This window comes from Triticum urartu, chromosome 7A, assembly GCF_056163025.1.
Source record: "Triticum urartu cultivar PI428250 chromosome 7A, HENAU_Tu73, whole genome shotgun sequence".
Classification (NCBI taxonomy): domain Eukaryota; kingdom Viridiplantae; phylum Streptophyta; class Magnoliopsida; order Poales; family Poaceae; genus Triticum; species Triticum urartu.
The window spans coordinates 643,019,064-643,038,786 of record NC_141879.1 but is presented as its reverse complement, the minus strand read 5'-3'; the positions used below and the strand labels follow the sequence as shown (position 1 = coordinate 643,038,786).

General features: G+C 42.4%; 1 protein-coding gene and 1 pseudogene across 3 annotated transcripts; one reads left to right on the top strand and one right to left on the bottom strand.

Moving 5' to 3' along the window:
• Nucleotides 1–2,800: 2,800 nt before the first annotated feature.
• On the top strand, nt 2,801–10,125 carry LOC125531096 (Zincin-like metalloproteases family protein). Of its 2 annotated transcripts, XM_048695505.2 has the most exons (18): nt 2,801–3,340; nt 3,441–3,522; nt 3,599–3,651; nt 3,749–3,803; nt 3,911–4,049; nt 4,130–4,184; nt 4,933–5,155; nt 5,591–5,686; nt 6,426–6,545; nt 6,648–6,773; nt 7,163–7,318; nt 8,171–8,287; nt 8,486–8,608; nt 8,685–8,752; nt 8,879–9,014; nt 9,131–9,296; nt 9,421–9,483; nt 9,574–10,125. In XM_048695505.2, the coding sequence occupies exons 1-18, from the start codon at nt 3,195–3,197 to the stop codon at nt 9,657–9,659; spliced, it is 2,010 nt and encodes a 669-aa protein (XP_048551462.1). In that variant the 5' UTR covers nt 2,801–3,194; the 3' UTR covers nt 9,660–10,125. The 2 variants fall into 2 exon arrangements, with proteins under 2 accessions (XP_048551462.1, XP_048551461.1); XM_048695504.2 differs by having other exon boundaries at nt 9,421–10,125.
• A 3,184-nt stretch (nt 10,126–13,309) lies between these two features.
• LOC125531097 (uncharacterized) lies at nt 13,310–14,849 on the bottom strand (annotated as a pseudogene). The gene is made up of 2 exons (XR_007293104.2): nt 14,467–14,849; nt 13,310–14,348 (listed from the first exon to the last, which is right to left on the bottom strand). The product of XR_007293104.2 is annotated as an uncharacterized LOC125531097 (transcript).
• Between the last annotated feature and the right edge of the window lie 4,874 nt (nt 14,850–19,723).

Sequence of the window (19,723 nt, the reverse complement as noted above, 5' to 3'; positions counted from 1 at the left end):
TGCAACTAGTGCATGTCAGTCGGTGGAACCTATCTCACGTAAGTGTACGTGTAAGGTTGGTCCGGGCCGCTTCATCCCACGATGCCGCCGAATCAAGATAAGACTAGTAACGGCAAGTAAATTGACAAAATCGACGCCCACAACTACTTTGTGTTCTACTCGTGCATAGAAACTACGCATAGACCTGGCTCATGATGCCACTGTTGGGGAACATAGTAGAATTTTAAAATTTTCTACGCATCACCAAGATCAATCTATGGAGTAATCTAGCAACGAGGGAAGGAGAGTGCATCTACATACCCTTGTAGATCGCTAAGCGGAAGCGTTCAAGTGAACGGGGTTGATGGAGTCATACTCGTCGTGATCCAAATCACCGATGATCCTAGCGCCGAACGGACGGCACCTCCGTGTTCAACACACGTACGGTTGGGAGAGACGTCTCCTCCTTATTGATCCAGTAAGGGGGAAGGAGAGGTTGATGGAGATCCAGCAGCACGACGGCGTGGTGGTGGAAGTAGCGGGGATCTCGGCAGGGCTTCGCCAAGCTCAGCGAGAGGGAGAGGTGTTACGAGGGGAGAGGGAGGTGCTAGGGGCTAGGGTGCGGCTCCCGTGCGCCTCCCTACTATATATAGGGGTGGAGGGGCTGGTTTCTTGCCCTCCAAGTCCATTGGGGCGTTGGCAGAGGCGGGGGAAAGAAATCCCATCATTTTCCTTCCCCACCGATTGTTATCCCCCTTTTTAGGGATCTTGATCTTATCCCTTCGGGATATGATCTTATTCCTTCTAAGGGGGGATCTTGGTGTGCCTTGACCAGGGGTGTGGGGCCTTGCCCCCACTACCCACGTTCATGTGGGTCCCCCCATGCAGGTGGGCCCCACTCCGGAACCTTCTAGAACCTTCCCGATACAATACCGAAAAATCCCGAACATTTTCCGGTGGCCAAAATAGGACTTCCCATATATAAATCTTTACCTCCGGACCATTCCGGAACTCCTCGTGACGTCCGGGATCTCATCCGGGACTCCGAACAACTTTCGGGTTACCGCATACTAATATCTCTACAACCCTAGCGTCACCGAACCTTAAGTGTGTAGACCCTACGGGTTCGGGAGACACGCAGACATGACCGAGACGACTCTCCGGTCAATAACCAACAGCGGGATCTGGATACCCATATTGGCTCCCACATGTTCCACGATGATCTCATCGGATGAACCACGATGTTGAGGATTCAATCAATCCCGTATTCAATTCCCTTTGTCCAGCGGTATTGTACTTGCCCGAGATTCGATTGTCGGTATCCCGATACCTTGTTCAATCTCATTACCGGCAAGTCTCTTTACTCGTTCCGTAACACATCATCCCGTGATCAACTCCTTGATCACATTGTGCACATTATGATGATGTCCTACCGAGTGGGCCTAGAGACACCTCTCCGTCACACGAAGTGACAAATCCCAGTCTCGATTCGTGCCAACCCAACAGACACTTTCGGAGATACCTGTAGTGCACCTTTATAGCCACCCAGTTACGTTGTGACGTTTGGCACACCCAGAGCATTCCTACGGTATCCGGGAGTTGCACAATCTCATGGTCTAAGGAAATGATACTTGACATTAGAAAAGCTTTAGCAAACGAACTACACGATCTTGTGCTAGGCTTAGGATTGGGTCATGTCCATCACATCATTATCCTAATAATGTGATCCCGTTATCAACGACATCCAATGTCCATGGTCAGGAAACCGTAACCATCTATTGATCAACGAGCTAGTCAACTAGAGACTTACTAGGGACATGGTGTTGTCTATGTATACACACATGTATCTGAGTTTCCTATCAATACAATTCTAGCATGGATAATAAACGATTATCATGAACAAGGAAATATGATAATAACTAATTTATTATTGCCTCTAGGGCATATTTCTAACAACGATTTCCTCAACAATGATCCTACGTGCTCCTTTTACGTAACCTAAAACCTAGGCATTCGTCGGATCAGGCTTTCCAAAGCTTGGCCTTAAAATTTCAAGCCCGGGTCCGGCCCGGCCGAAACACATGAACACCATATTATTCTAATAAAATAGTCATTTGTAATATATTTTACCTATGTTTCTAATAAAATAGTCATTTGTGGACTGTTCGGGCTTTTTCGGCTTTCGGGCCAGACTCGGGCCGAAAAGCTAAGCTCGAGCCCAGGCAGAACGTCGGGATTTTGAGCCGGGCTTTCCGGGATGGGTTGTCCATGCCCGGGTCTAACGTAACCTTACTAACAAACCTATCCGTCCCTCGAATTCAAGTGGGTGGGCTCTTTTCCCCTAATTTTATCCAATAGAAGGAATCATCTCAAATGTTCACTATGGTTCCGTCCCAATTCTTTATATGTAACCTCTCCTCAAAGTGTCAACTCCCGCCATTATACTTTGTTGTGAATATGTAGTATACTTTCTCCTTTCTTAAATATAAGTCTTTTTAATTTTTTTAATATGGACTACATATTCTATAGATGTAGTTTAGAGTGTAGATTCACTCATTTTGCTTCGTACGTTGTCCATATTAAAATCTTTAAACAGACTTCATTTTAGAAACAAAGAGAGTATATTGTACTAGAACGGAGGGAGTAGCGTTTCAGTTTGTTACATCCACCAGAAAGAAATCAAGAGTCAGAAGGAAACCACGAGACACATGCGGTAAGCAATTTAAACTATATTTTAAAAGAAATCAAAAGAAAAAACAAAACAGACAAAAAAAAATGCTCTCTAGATTTTGGGCCTGTTCGTAGATATGTCCGGTTCGGTCTGAGCCGAACGAAGCGCCCGACCTGGTTCGACCGACCGAGAGAGACCCAAGCCCTCTTCGCGCTCACCCCTACACGGCGCGGCGGCGGCGCGGCGAGCTCAGCCGCCTCCGCCCAAGCGCGGCGACTTCCAACCCACCGGCGAGCTCCTCCCGTTCCTCAGAGCGCCGAGGATTGTTCTCACCCAGCGGCGGCAGCTGTTTTCGCTCTGCCCTCCCGTCCCGTCACATTCCTCTTGTGCAAGGGCAGCCTAGCTCCAGTTGGCGGCGGCCCGGCGGACACCGGGCGAGCAGCCGTACCGACCAACCACGCGGCGGAATCAGCGGCGCCGCTCAAGCGCCTGTCATCTCCTACCACTCTCCGGGACCGATAAGCCCAGCGCTCACGTTGCCGCGATGTTGCGGGCCGCCGCCGCCGCCCGCCGCGCTGCGGTGGCCGCCTTCTCCACCTCCGCGGCGAGGCCGGAGACGGGCCTGTACGGCTTCGATGTGCTGCGCACGGCCAAGGGCTTCCGCCGCTTCGTCGACGAGGCCATCCAGCGGTAAAGGGGGGAAAAACCCTGAACCCCTTCGATCCCCAATACTGCCCCGCCCCAACCATCGCTCGCTAAATTTTCTGTGACCGTTTGCTCGAATTTGCAGGTCGGACGAGCTTGTTGCCCACATTGCGCAGCTGCCGCCGGCTTCGGATATTGTTCGCACCATGGATGAGATCTCCAACACTGTACCTTTCTCTTGTTAGGTTAATTTCTACTTAATCCGTGTGGTTTGATGTGGGATAGCTGACGATTGGTTATTAGGTTTGCTCGGTCATTGATTCGGCGGAGCTGTGCAGGAACACGCACCCAGATAGGTGAGTGGATGACCGGCTGCTTGCTTGTTGTGTAATTTGGATGCTCTGCAGTGAAGTGCGTTCAGTTTTTTACTGAATTAATATGTATGTGAACTAGGGAATTTGCGGAGGAAGCAGATAAGGCATCAATGAGGATTTACGAGCATCTTCAAGTAAGGTCTATAACATAAATGGCATATGTGAAAAAGGAGAGACCAGACACCAGAGTGAAATGACCAAACCAGAACTGTAACATTTCATTTTCTGTGATTTTCTGCAGTACCTGAACACAAATACTACTTTATACAACGCGATACTAAAAGCTGAGAGTGAAGGTGCCCTGCTCTCAGAGGAATCTCGGAAGGCAGCAAATAACTTGCGTGTCGACTTTGAGAAAGGAGGGATTCATCTTCCTAAAGGTTGCCATACTGACAGTTATATTCCGTTGCTTCTTGTCAGTTTTAATTTGAATTAGAAACATAATGCTCTACCATTGCAGATAAACTCGAGCGTGTTAATCAGCTGAACCTTGCAATTGCGCATCTGGGTAGAAAGTAGGTACCATTGGACACTGGCCGTTGCTAAGCTCAGTACTATTTCCACTGTTGAACTATCCATATTGACTTTGCATTCCATGTTGTAGTTGCACACCTCCTACTTGACTATCAGCAAGTGATTTCATTGTTTAGTGGCATTACTTGTTGGTAAGCATCTTTAATGTTGAGTTCCCACTAACCAATGTCATGCTTACGTTTTGATTATATATTTCTTGTAGCTTGTTTGTTAAGTTCGTTGACTGATTAAAGCCTGATATTTGGATCTTCTAATTATTTTCTTCAAATGCTTACCTAGATATTGCTAATACAAGCGCTTCAGCGGCATCATACTATTAAAGATGAGGGTTAAATTGCACACTTGGTTTGTTATCATTGGTTTATTTGATGGAACCCCATGATGGTTTCCCTTCCTTTTCCAGCAATGTTGAAAACAAGAAATAAACTGTTGGTTCTAAGTATATTTGCTTCATTGCACAACAATTCTGCTTTCACCTATTCATAATTAATCTTTATGAGCAATACGACTATTCTAAATAGCTACAGAACCTGCTAACTTTACATTTTTTTGTCAGTTTAACCACATTTCTCCCTTCTGTGCTTGTAGCATTCATGTTGTGGTCCCTCTCCAGTATATTTCTGTTATACCTTTTCTTTACCGAGTTGAATCTTTGCACTGCATTTAGCTTGACGATTCAATTTGGAAAATTACCTGTAACTGTTATGCTCTTTCTTGTTGCTCTGTCAGGTTCAATGAAAATGTTATGAACAAACCAGGTTTTGTGGATATATATCCAGCTTCGCGTATTCCAAGGAATATACAACATAATTTCAAACCTATTAGTCGTTTTAAACCTAGGGGTGTTGAAGAACAGAGCAATGCAATGAACGCTACAAGGCAAAAGGGTGTAAGGATAGTGACAGACTCAGGATCTGTATCATCAGCACTGAGATGGGCTTCGGATGAGGAGGTATGTTCCTTTTGTTCCACTCATAAGCATTGCAAAACTTCCTTACATCCTTATATTTGCATGACGTAAACATACATATCCATAGGGGTGTCCAAAACCTGTTTGACCTCAATCCATTCAAACCATCAGTTCAATTTTTTCTACTATCTCGGTTACTTCCGTGGTGAGCAGTGAAGGCAAATGAACTATCTTACTGTTTGCACGTTTTCATGGGTTGATCTCAACTCGTTTTTGAATACCCATACATGTTCATGATATTTTTAGCAATGTTTGGATTTTTTGTGCTCACTTATTTATTCTACGTGGAAATATCTTATCCATTTTTTGGTCTAGCTATTTATCTTTCCTACCCTTTTGATGCAATATTTGTATAGCTATAATGTATGTCATCACACTTATGCTAGTAGCATTCTAACTGTTCCAAAATTTCCAAAGGTCAGGAGACAGGTATATGTTGTAGGAAACTCTGAACCTCGTGAAAACATTGGTGTTCTTGACGAACTTATAGATGCTCGTGATGAGTTTGCAAAGGTAAATGCATTTTTCTATATCATAGAGTATATTTAGAGGCAACCTGATGCTAATGTTTTAACATCTTTGTGCTAAACTTCACTTGATGGTGCGCATGGTAAACTTACGATCTGAATACGGTGATGACGTTTAAGCTTTGGTTAGGTTTTCTAGCAGTCTAGATTAGTCAACTTAGCATGAATTCCTCTGTGCACTAATATCTTATAGTAAACCAATTGAAGGATATGAGATCCTTGTTTGTCAGTTTCAACCTTGTAGTTTGGCTGCTTGGTTGAGGTGGCATTGCTATGAGAATTATTCAGGAGTGTCACAGAAGTTGGTTATTTGGACAAGTAATGAACACTTTGTATCTCCATGGGGAAAACATGGTTGATCGTGAGGAAAATTAATGTTCTCTCAAGGGGGTTCTGGAGTCTAGATGACCCATGTTGGATATTTTGTCTTTCTATTGTTAGCAAATGTCTGAGCTAAATGTCACATACTCACATGCATTAGCTCATCTTTGGATCACATGTTATTAGCAGACAAAAATTAATCCAGTATTTGATGTGTGTACTCTGTTGTTCAGTTCTGTAGTTTAATGGAAGTTTGAAGAAACAGAACAAAATTGGACCTGATATACTTTCCTAAGAATGTTCATCAAATATGATGACATCGATTACATTATTAAGTACGAGTATTTCTTTAATTCTACTTTTATTCCAGGAAAATTACAACAATTTTTTTATCCTTTTCGCAGACTATGGGTTGCAGATCATATGCTGAATTTGCTATTCGTCCTAACATGGCTGCATCTGTCGATGTGGTCATGTCATTTCTCAACGATTTGAGTGACACTGTTAGGCATAAAGCTGATGAGGTATTCAAGGGACTGAAGGGGGTGAACTTAATATTGGCATACATAATACACATCGTTATATCCAACCAGTGGTTTCTCTACTTATATCAACCTTTGATGCAGGAATTTAATACTATAAAAGATTTTAAGAGAAGAGTATGTTATGACAAGAGTGTTGATCTTGAACCATGGGATGAGGATTATTTCATTGGAATGATGAAATCATCTGCGCATACTGTGGATCCCTCGGTATGTGCTATTTATCTCAAAGATGTACAATTGTTGAAAGTAATGCTAAATATACTACTATTTAGGTTTCTTACCATAATATAGGTATTTCCTGTTAAATAATGTATGTAAATACACACTTTGCATAATATATGTTGATAGAAGCTAAATCAAACCTACATTTGGTACTTTATAAGCTAAAAGTATTATGAGGGGAAGAAAACTGAAGTACAGAATCGCTTAATAGTTTCATATATTTAGTCTGAAAAGCTTCATTTTCTGCAGTTGCTTAAATTCTTGAGGACATAAATTTTTACTTGATGTGAGCTATTGTTTTATTTCATTGTTTCCTGCAGGCTACCTTCCCTTCTCTTTTATCCTTTTTGATACTATCTTTTCTTATGTATCAGGTTGTTGCATCGTATTTTCCATTGTCCCAATGCATAAAGGGCTTAAACGTGCTGGTGGAATCATTATTTGGTGCCACATTTCATCAAGTTCCTATGGGGGACGGAGAGTCGTGGCATCCTAATGTGATAAAGCTGTCTCTCCATCACCCTGATGAGGTAATAATGTGCTACCTTTAGAAGATAGTTTTACATAAGTGTAAATTTGCAATTGATGTTCGTACCTGCTCGAAGTTTTGTAATTACTAAATTCAAAATGACAGCCCTTAGAAATAACTTGTGGTTTGTGAAAGGATGGCCAAGTAGGCAAGTACAGCTCTGGTATGTCACACCTAATAGACATTAACAATGCCTATCGATAGTCTGCCCTATAATTATCTGGTCCAAATTAGCAACGAACTTCTATCAAATGGACGGGTCATGCCCTGTTGTTGAGTAGCGTAAATCCCATAGAAACAGTTTATAGTCAGAACTACAAGAAACATAGCAGAAGTCTGTTGCAGCATTATTTTCTCATGTATACCATAAATTGGCTACCATAGCATAAAATTGTCTGCTAATGTCACAAATGATTTCAAAGCTATCAGGCACGTATTATGATGTGATAAAGCTCTCTCCATCACCCTGATCGAGTATTTGTATATCTTAATGAATGATCTATTTAAACTTCGAAATTATCACTCCTTTTTTCTGTCTTTCTGTAATTCATATATTTTACTCGTCTTGCGCCATAGTATTATGCACACATGTGAATTTAATTAGTTTATAGATGTACATCCTTGTTTTTCTCGATTATCGCATCTTCTCTCTCCCACACTTGTATGCAATGCTCTCATTAACTATCCCCCTCCCCCCTTCCAAGGTACATATATTAAAAAGCATGGTTGTTTTTCTTGTGTTTCTCTTGGTTTTATGATTTTCATGATCATTTTCTTGCTTTTTTCTTGGTTTCATAACGTTCTTAATCCTCGTGCCCACTCAAACACACCTTGTAACATGTCTAATCAACAGGGTGATTTAGGATTTATGTATCTCGATCTCTACTCCAGAAAGGGTAAATACCCAGGATGTGCTCATTTTGCAATCAGAGGGGGCCGGCGATTGTCTGACACGAACTACCAACTTCCAGTATATCCTCGCAATCTCGTATTGGTTATTGTTTATTTTTGCAGTAAAACTATGCTTTTTCCCACAAGGGAGTGGCATCTCAAATTCCATACCACTTAATGGAACTAGATTAATAGATCCCCATCTTGGAAAATTATATAGTTCAAATTCGTACTGCCAGTTCAGTTTATGTCAATCAATTGTGTTCTTGCTTTTCAGATCATTGCATTGGTATGCAACTTCTCGAGTTCTAGGGGATTAACTGCGAGGCTCAACCATTGTGATGTCGAAACTCTTTTCCATGAGTTTGGCCATGCCCTTCATTCTCTGCTATCAAGAACGGTATTTTGCTGGTTCTTCATTCAGGTTATCATACGATTTCTGCATATCTTATCTGGCAGCACATTGATATTTGCAGGAATATCAGCATTTCTCTGGTACTAGAGTTGCTCTCGATGTCGCTGAAACACCCTCAAACCTTTTTGAGTACGTATGACGTGTTAGTAAAAATAGATTCGCAGTTTGACAGTCTATCTAATTATGGCGTATCCAAAACAAACTTCTTTTGCTATTGGACTCTTTACCGATAGTTGAGTGTAATTTCCATTGCAGGTTCTATGCGTGGGACTACCGTGTCTTGAGGACATTTGCTCTAGATGAAACAACTGGTGATCCAATACCAGAAAAGCTGGTAAAGGCACTAAATGCTTCTCGAAACATGTTTCCGGCTACTGACCTCCAGCGACAGGTTTGCTTATATTTCTACTTAGTTTCTTATCACTTCATCAAAGCTGGCCAGTTATGTTTGTTGACCTTGTCCTTGTATTAATTGTGCCACTTTGTGTTATCGTGCCTGTCCCCCAGGTTTTTTATTCTATAATGGACTTAACTTTGTTTGGGGAGCACACATCGAAGCCAGTGGACACAATTTCTGCTGTTGCGGATTTGAAAAGAAAGCACACGAGTTGGAATTATGTAGAAGGCACTCACTGGCATACTCGGTTTTCTCATCTTATAAACTATGGCGCTGGTAGGGGTTTCTAGCTGTCTTCTAGTTTCATGAACTTTTTTTTCCATCTGGGAAGTTCCATAAACTGATTTGCATGCGATGCTTCTCATAAGGCCATATAACCTCTTATTTAACATTATTGCAGGGTACTATAGCTATCTCTATGCTAGATGTTTTGCCACAACTATATGGCAAGAAGTATGCCAAGGTGATCCATTGTCCCGCAGCACAGGTAGCGCGATTAGGGACAAGTTCTTAAGACATGGTGGGGCTAAGGATCCATCTGCCTTGTTGAAAGATTTTGCAGGTGATTCCGTCATTAAAAACTCTGGCGGCGGAATAATCCCTGACATTAGCTCATTGTGTAAAGAAGTTGGTTTGTGAAATACCACCAAGGGCGCATACTGGGATCATTATTTTTTTACACTGAGGTTGATTAAAGCAAAGGGTCAATAACTCGAAACCAAAGGCAGGAGTGCACGTTGGGAGTTTCAAGAGCTTGATCTCCTGGCCAGGTGCCACAGGATAGCTGAAGGTGTAGAAGATACAGCTGGGATAGTTATATGAGGTTCTTGACAAGGAACTTAGTTGCGATTTCGAGATCCTAAATATATTTCTTGTTCACATATTAGATCAACTGAGTGTATCCTCTCTTACTGATGATCATACTCTAGAAGTCAACTATATATGCTGATGCATGCTGAGAGAATGATCTGTCAGATGTGTTCTTTGAGATCATCCTAGGTTTCACTTCATGGTAACTGATGACACGTATGGGTAGATGGTCTCCCAGAAAGGTCCATTTGTATCGACTTTACCTCAAAATCACCAGCTTCTATAACTTGTCAAACCTTATCGGTGCTTTTGATAACTTCGGTCCAAGTCTAAGCACGTTGAAGCAAATATGCTGTCATGGCAGGGCTTTTATTAAATGACGATTCGATGATATGTGATCCATACGTGAATTGTGCATTGTGAAGATTATGGCTGCTTAGGCTTTATTTTGCTTGTTTGTGATGATGGAATTAATAGATGAATGTGCAGCCTCTCAAAATGTGGGGCATCTGAGGAGCTACACTGTGAACTTGAATTGATATGACCCAAACATCTGGTAGGAAGCTATACACGACCGTATATTTCAAACACCTGTTAGTGACAATGCACTTTAAGGCAGCGAATGTGAAGGCTTGAATTGATATGATCAAGTTTTTTAATAGGGCCTACTTCATTGAGGGAGTGGATGCTCAGAATAGCGCACGAAGGCCCATGTGTTCTGTCTGAAAGCATCCATTGAATGGTTGTTGCAATACATGACATCAAACCTTAGTGTAGTAGTGTTCATATTTAAGTGGGAAGCGAGGTAGAATAGGGTCACAAGTCACAAAGAAGCCACCCTGCACACCTAAGGTCCAAGTAAGGAGCATAGCTTGATCGTCGCTAGGTTCATATAAGCATACACCATGCACGCAATAGGCACACATTTGCACTTGGTTGGATCTACTTTTGCAATACCGACGAGACTCGCAATATCCTAGGACTTGGAAGCATCAGGACTTGTGACTGTACCGACCTAGATTTGTACAGGAGCTAGCAACGCCAGGACGGCCAAGTGGAAAATTAACCTTGCTAGGAGTCTGACCATTGTGGTAGCTCAAATGATAGAGATTGTACTGAGTACCTTGCACTTACCTCCAACCATGACATCTTCGAGGTTCCAATCTCTCTTTACTCTATTAGGTCGTTGGAAAGTACAAGATTGTAAGTGTATGTTCTATTGGCTCAGCTATTGCGCATGCATGTTGCTTCACACTCATGCCTAGTCGGTCTCCCGGAAAGATTTACTTGTATGAGCTTAGCTCACAGTCACCAACTTGTATATCTTGTCCAAACCATGTAGGTGTCGAAGACTTGACATTTGTGTTCACTTTGGCGACTGTGAGCTGATGCATGCATGCTGAGAGAATGATCTATCAGATGCGTTCTTTAAGATCATCGTAGCTTTCACTTCCAATTCCATGGTAATTGATGACACTTATGGCTAGTTGGTCTCCCAGAAAGGCCTATCTGACAGACTTTAGCTCAAAATCACCAACTTTTTTAACTTGTCAAACCATATTTTTGATAACTTCGGTCAAGTCTAAGCACGTCAAAGCAAACATGCGGTCATGACATGCTGACGAGGATTGATCACATGCACAGAGCATGCAAGGGCTTGGCCTCGACGTGAGGTTGTATGTGGTGCACCAAGGCAATTGGTGCTATCGATGCACTGGTCCCCTTGTTAAAAATATTTGTTTTTCTAAAAGTGAATTAACACAACATCAATGTATGTTGTCACAAAAATTCAAATCAAAATTCAAAATATTGCTCGAGATATAAAAATGACAAATTTGGCACTAAATAGTACATAACACAAGCTGGGTTTCAGTTTTGGCCCATTAGCACATTGATGTCAAATTGTCATTTTTGTATCTCGAGCAATATTTTAAATTTTGATCTAAATTTTTGTGACAACATACATTGATGGTGTCAATGCACTATTTTTTTTGGATTTTTTGAACATTTATTAGTGTGTAATAGGGTCCGGTGCACGAGTAGCACCAATTGCCCTGGTGCACCAGATACGTTGCCGACACGACGCGTCTCTGATGCTTACCAACACAATAATGCGGTTCTGACTCCTCTGAGGTGGTGATGTTACGTGAGGGGTGTTGAAGACCGACGGTGGGATTTGTGCATCCTGACCATAGTATTACTCGTTCATCTTTAGAGGGGAGTTGCACAGGGCTTTATCAAATGATGACGATTGGTCGATATGTGATTGTACATTCTGAAGATTATGTTGAAATATATTGTCCATCTTCCTTCATCAGTTCAGACTTTTGAATGAGTTGGCTGGAGTATGAATTCAGTATGGTATCCGAGTCAAGAGGTCTTGAGGCCTACATCGATAAACGCGAGGGGGAGTGTTGAAATATATTGCCCACCTTCCTCCATCAGTTCAGACTTTTGGATGTGTCATGGATTTGTCACAGCAGATGTCCTCGTTGAAAGGACTTAGTCGTGAGGCCCAACACGTCTAATTGGTGGCTTGAGAGGGGTTGAACGGGACGAGAGACGCGAGGTTTTACCCTGGTTCGGCTCCTCACGGTGGAGGTAAAAGCCTACATCCTGCTTCATTGATATTGATGATGATGATTACGATTACAAGGGTGCTCTATCTCGAGAGCTATATAATTGTCTGTCTAATCCTAATTTGTCCAATTGATCCAAAACTTCTTCCTCTTGGGGTGCCCCGCCCCTCCTTATATAAGTTGAAGGCGCGGGTTACATGACTAGTCCTAGTAGGATTAGGACTAGTCTATCTTCTATTACAAGCCGGATACAAGTCCAGGTCTTGCTTCCTTGCAAGGGAAATATTCCTCATGCCTTTCCTCTTAAGCCGGTCCACCATAATATTAGTCGGCCTTCCCACGAGCCGCCTTCTGGGCCGTTGGGTTTTGTCGATCGTCTGAACCACCTGCCGGGTCACCACTGAGTCACCAGGCCCGACCAGGTCATCAGTGAGTCGCCAGTCTTCGGGCGGGTTACCGATGAAACGCCAAGTCCCATCCGGGTCATATCTCCGGCCGGGTCATACCGCGGGATACAGTGGCGGATCCAGGAATTGAACTTAGCCGGGGCAAAACATTGAAGGAACACAAAATTTGATTGACAAATGCAAGTCCGCTGAACCAAATCTCATAAAATTCAAATATAAAGCTAGATGCACTCGAAAATTTACATGACCAATGATTCAGAACAGTTTAAGATTCTGGAGAACTAGGTTGTAACCACCTAAAATCACAAAATATAACATAAACGTCACACATAACTACTAACTTGGACTCCCGCTGCTTGAATAATTCATTCCATGGCCCAAAATGAACAACTCCATGACTAATAGATACCTACAACAGGTGAACAAGCTGATATCAATACATGTATTGGAACAAGTAAGCAAATAGTTTGAAACAGATAACAAAAGTAGTTACCCTAAGTCGTAAGTATACGGGGAGGGTTTGGTAGATGGCCTCTACAATCTCTCAAGATGTGAAAATGTTCTATGATCTTCTTGTCATCAATTCTAGCAAATATATCTCGCTCTACATAGCATATCATTCAACCAATCATCAGATATCTTATTTCTCAAATCTGTCTTAATGATATTCATGGCTGAGAAAACTCTTTCAACAGATGCCATCGCTACTGGCAAAGTCAAAGCAAGTGTGATGGGTCGGTAAACCAAAGGAAAGTGTAAATGTTCCTTAGTTTCAACCAACCTGAGAGCAAGATTAGCGAGACTGCCACAACTGCAAAAAACATCAGACCTTTTCATCATATCAATGTATATCTTGAGCTGACCATCCAAATGATATTGTTCTTTTGGATCGAACTCGACTGAGTACATAGATGCAAGCTCAAGTAGGTTCACATGATTAAATCTGCTAAATGAGTCTCTAGGATCTAGACTAGCAATGCATATCAATAACCTTGTTGAAGTTTCGCTAAACCGGTTATTCATCTCAGCTATGTTTCTGTCAAGAACCTCATTGAATGTTTCAACTTTGTAGTGATGGAAGCAACTAACCATTTTGCGGGAACTCCTTGGGTAACCCCTTGCTGGTATATTCTCATCCATACTAGGCACTGGTATCTCCCTTTTAATACAAAACGAAGTGGCAGCCGCCAAAAGTGCCTCCCATCCGTCATCCCTTAGCTGTTGCAATAAACTTTTAACAGACACAATCATGTTCATTGCACTTATTATGTTTTGATCCTTTTGTTGCAATGCTTGTGAGACAAAACGAAGTGGCAGCCGCCAATAGAAGTTTGCAAAGTGTTATCAAAAGAGCCCCCATTATACACTTCAGGTTCAGGAACTAGATCTTCTACAATGTTTGCATCTGAGGCTTCAGTGGATAAAATGTTTGCATCAGGTTCAGGAACAGGAACACGAACAGGAGCTTGAAATTCATTAGATGGTGGAGTTCCAAAATAAGCAGCAATTGGCTTCATCTTTCTAAAGATTCCCTACATTACAAAATCACCATGTCAAGTACTAAACCTGTTCAATAATTGGCTAGAAATTGAAGGAACGAGAGCTTGAGATTCAGTAGCAAAGAATGGATTGGACTATTTATGGATTTACCTACTGGATGCGCTTGCTAATTTTGCTAACAGCAACTGCGCGTTTGCATGAGCTCGATCTCGATCCACTGCCGCCGCTGCCTCCTCCCTCATAGGCCACGCTCGGCATTGCTTCTTCTTTCCGTTCGCCCATATGTGGACCGACGAACAATGGATGTGGATCAGGTGCCCGCGGCCGGTGGCCCGGTGAGGCAGAGCTCTTCGGCGACAAGCCGATGGTCCAGCGAGGCGGAGCTCTGTGGCGGCGAGCCGACGACGGCTAGGTTACTCTCGCTGCTGCCCCGCTCGATTGGGGATTTTCTGGAATGCCTGTACGACGAGGTCGAAGGATTGGGTGTGGCCGTGCTAACTAGTTTTAGGCCTTGCACTGCAACTGGGCCTTTGTGCCTCCTGTGCAAATCCCCACATGTATTGGCCCATGTACTAAAACGAACCGTATTTTTTTGTATACGTAATTTTGGCTACCCGGGGCGGCCGACCATGCTGGCCCCTACCGTGGCGCCGCCACTGGCGGGGTATATCCCTGATATTAACCACCAGTTTAATTTAGATTTATCCATGTTAAATTGATCTTGTAAAATAGACACAAGAACAAATTTGACAGGTTGTGCTCCGGATTAAATTTTTTTTCTGAACCGGCACCTGATCATTCTTAAGTCCTTATCATTTCTTTCTTCTGGAAAGTCCAGGTCAATAGACCGGCTTCATAATCAATTTGCTGACATTGGTTTCTCACAGAAGAATATTGTGAAGGATAATTCACTTTGATTCAGCTCCCAATGCTTAACAAAAATATTGGTCTTGAAATACTCATTTGATTTTCAGCCGGCTTGAATATGTAGAACTTGTCGGTTTATAATTGCCTGTAGCCCCCAAGTCTTAAGAGGGGAACGTAGTGATAGCTTTAAGACTTGCTTCAACATAAATATCACAACCTTTGAAGAAATCCGGGTTGTTCATCTCGGTCACTAGTCATAAACTGAATATTCCACATATGTAGCCCCAAGTACCGGGTTGTCTTGCTCAGCAACCTGGGACTTGTAATTGCCTTATGCTCATAAAAACTTCAACCAGTGTAGCCCCCAAAGGCCGGGTCATTATGCAATAATGAGCAGGGACTTTGTATGTACTTCATTGAAAATAACAGCAGATGATGTGGCTCCCAAGTTTCGGGTTACCTTTGACAGGAGCAACTAATAGCCCCCAAGGGCCGGCTCATTACGATGTGATGAGCCGGGTCTTCAATAAGGCGAGTAAAAAATGATCTTGCATTAGCCCCCAAGTGTCATGGTGCATGCTTGCAGCGACATGGGACTTCCATATTTGATATAATCATGATTTGAATACTGTAGCCCTCAAGTGTCGGGTCGTATGCCTGCAGCAACCCAGGACTATTCCTCCCATTGTAGAATAAGTCATATCCATTGATAAAGAAATAATAGTCATTGCGCTGAAGCGACTTTGAAAACCTCAATCATAATACTGGTATTGATAACCATAATAAAAACCCAGCCATGTTGGCTATTCAAGATTTGAATAATATAATTCGGTATGAAAACCTCAGTCATTCAATATCATAATGAAAATCCAGTCAAGTTTGGCTATTAAAGATTTGAATACTTTATCTGTTGACAAGTAAATCCGGAGTTAAATACCCGACGGCTCTTGGCCGATGGCGACTTAATACGCATCCATTGTAATCCGGGATTTTTATAACCCGGCGGCTTATAGCCTTTGTAAAAATCAAGAACTGATAACCCTTTTGAAACACAAATTTTAATCTTTGATGATGGGCTTGAACTTAATCATTTATGTAAGCCATAACTCTGCATGTTCTGCACAAAGTTTAAACAACATATGACCTGGCGACTTATCGTCAAAAGCTAGGGTGGGTAACAACCCAAACATAATATAGTTTTATGCAATTATGGAAAAGACTAGAATTAAGGCCATTCAAGCCTAAACATACTGGCGACTTAAAGTCAAAAACCAGGGCGGGTTATCAAACCTCGCATATTTGTATAACCAGGAAAATCATACCTGTAGAGTTGATTTATACTGCTGGCTTACATCACCATATCCAGTGAGGGTAACAATCCAATGATTTATAAGCGCATCATTCCAATGGCGCAATTCAAAATATACTGGCGACTTAACATCCAAAGCCAGGGCGGGTCATCAAACCTCGCATATTCATCCAACAATTTAAAAATATACCTGGAAAATTGGCTCAAATTGCCGGCTTACATCGCCATGTCCAATGAGGGTGACAACCTAAAGATTGTATAAGCGCATGATTCCAATTGCGCAAGCCAATGTATACTGGCGACTTAAAGTACATAGCCAGGGCGGGTTATCAAACCCCAAATATTCATACCATTATTGAAAAACATACCTGGAGATTGATATCATGGTGATACCTCAATAATTATAATCCATCGCGGGTATTGACCCGTAGGCATGCAATATCATGATTTTGATTGCTCAAGGCAAAGATATCCTGGCGACTTAATGATACGTCTCCAACGTATCTATAATTTTTGATTATTCCATGCTATTATTGTTGGGGAACGTAGTAATTTCAAATTTTTTCCTACGCACACGCAAGATCATGGTGATGCATAGCAACGAGAGGGGAGAGTGTGTCCACGTACCCTCGTAGACCGAAAGCGGAAGCGTTAGCACAATGCGGTTGATGTAGTCGTACGTCTTCACGATCCGATCGATCAAGCACTGAACGCACGACACCTCCGAATTCTGCACATGTTCAACTCGATGACGTCCCTCAAACTCTGATCCAGCCGAGCTTTGAGGGAGAGTTCTGTCAGCACGACGGCGTGGTGACGATGATGATGTTCTACCGACGAAGGGCTTCGCCTAAGCACCGCTACGATATGACCGAGGTGGATTATAGTGGAGGGGGGCAGCGCACACGGCTAAGAGATCCAAGGGATCAATTGTTGTGTCTCCAAGGGGTGCCTCCCTCCCCGTATATAAAGGAGTGGAGGAGGAGAGGGCCGGCCCCTATGGCGCGCCCTGGAGGAGTCCTACTCCCACCGGGAGTAGGATTCCTCCCCTTTCCAAGTAATAGGAGTAGGGGACAAGGAAGGGGAAGAGGGAAGAGAAGGAAGGAGGGGGCGCCGCCCCTCCCCCTAGTCCAATTCGGACTAGTCATTGGGGGGGGGCGCAACCTGCCTCTCTCTCTCTCCCCTAAAGCCCAATAAGGCCGATATACTTCTTCCCCCGTATTCCCATAACTCCCCGGTACTCCGAAAAATATCCGAATCACTCGGAACCTTTCCGATGTCCGAATATAGTCGTCCAATATATCGATCTTTATGTCTCGACCATTTTGAGACTCCTCGTCAAGTCCCCGATCTCATCTGGGACTCCGAACTACCTTCGGTACATCAAAACTCATAAACTCATAATATAACCATCATCGAACTTTAAGCGTGCGGACCCTACGGGTTCGAGAACTATGTAGACATGACCGAGACACGTCTCCGGTCAATAACCAATAGCGGAACCTGGATGCTCATATTGGCTCCTACATATTCTACGAAGATCTTTATTGGTCAAACCGATAACAACATACGTTGTTCCTTTTGTCATCGGTATGTTACTTGCCCGAGATTCGATCGTCGGTATCTCAATACCTAGTTCAATCTCGTTACCGGCAAGTCTCTTTACTCGTTCCGTAACACATCATCCCACAACTAACTCATTAGTTGCAATGCTTGCAAGACTTAAGTGATGTGTATCACCGAGTGGGCCCAGAGATACCTCTCCGACAATCGAAGTGACAAATCCTAATCTCGAAATACGCCAACCCAACAAGTACCTTCAGATACACCTGTAGAGCACCTTTATAATCACCCAATTACGTTGTGACGTTTGGTAGCACACAAAGTGTTCCTCCGATAAACGGGAGTTGCATAATCTCATAGTCATAGGAACATGTATAAGTCATGAAGAAAGCAATAGCAACAAACTAAACGATCAAGTGCTAAGCTAACGGAATGGGTCAAGTCAATCACATCATTCTCCTAATGATGTGATCCCGTTAATCAAATGACAACTCTTTGTCTATGGCTAGGAAACATAACCGTCTTTGATCAACGAGCTAGTCAAGTAGAGGCATACTAGTGACACTCTGTTTGTCTATGTATTCACACATGTATCATGTTTCCGGTTAATACAATTCTAGCATGAATAATAAACATTTATCATGATATAAGGAAATAAATGATAACTTTATTATTGCCTCTAGGACATATTTCCTTCAGTCTCCCACTTGCACTAGAGTCAATAATCTAGTTCACATCTCCATGTGATTTAACACCAATAGTTCACATCACCATGTGATTAACACCCATAGTTCACATCTTCATGTGACCAACACCCAAAGGGTTTACTAGAGTCAACAATCTAGTTCACATCGCTATGTGATTAACACCCAAAGAGTACTAAGGTGTGATCATGTTTTGCTTGTGAGAGAAGTTTAGTCTATGGGTCTGCCACATTCAGATCCGTATGTATTTTGCAAATTTCTATGTCAACAATGCTCTGCACGGTGCTACTCTAGCTAATTACTCCCACTTTCAAAATGTATCCAGATTGAGACTTAGAGTCATCTGGATCAGTGTCAAAATTTGCATCGACGTAACCCTTTACGACGAACCTTTTGTCACCTCCATAATCGAGAAACATATCCTTATTCCACTAATGATAATTTTGACCGCTGTCCAGTTATCTACTCCTAGATCACTATTGTACTCCCTTGCCAAAAAACAGTGTAGGGTATATAATAGATCTGGTACACAGCATGGCATACTCTATAGAACCTATGGCTGAGGCATAGGGAATGACTTTCATTCTCTTTCTATCTTCTGCCGTGGTCGGGCTTTGAGTCTTACTCAATTTCACACCTTGTAACACAGGCAAGAACTCTTTCTTTGACTGTTCCATTTTGAACTACTTCAAAATCTTGTCAAGGTATGTACTCATTGAAAAAACTTATCAAGTGTCTTGATCTATCTCTATAGATCTTGATGCTCAATATGTAAGCAGCTTCACCGAGGTCTTTATTTGAAAAACTCCTTTCAAACACTCCTTTATGCTTTGCAGAATAATTCTACATTATTTTCGATCAACAATATGTCATTTACATATACTTATCAGAAATGCTGTAGTGCTCCCACTCACTTTCTTGTAAATACAGGCTTCACCGCAAGTCTGTATAAAACTATATGCTT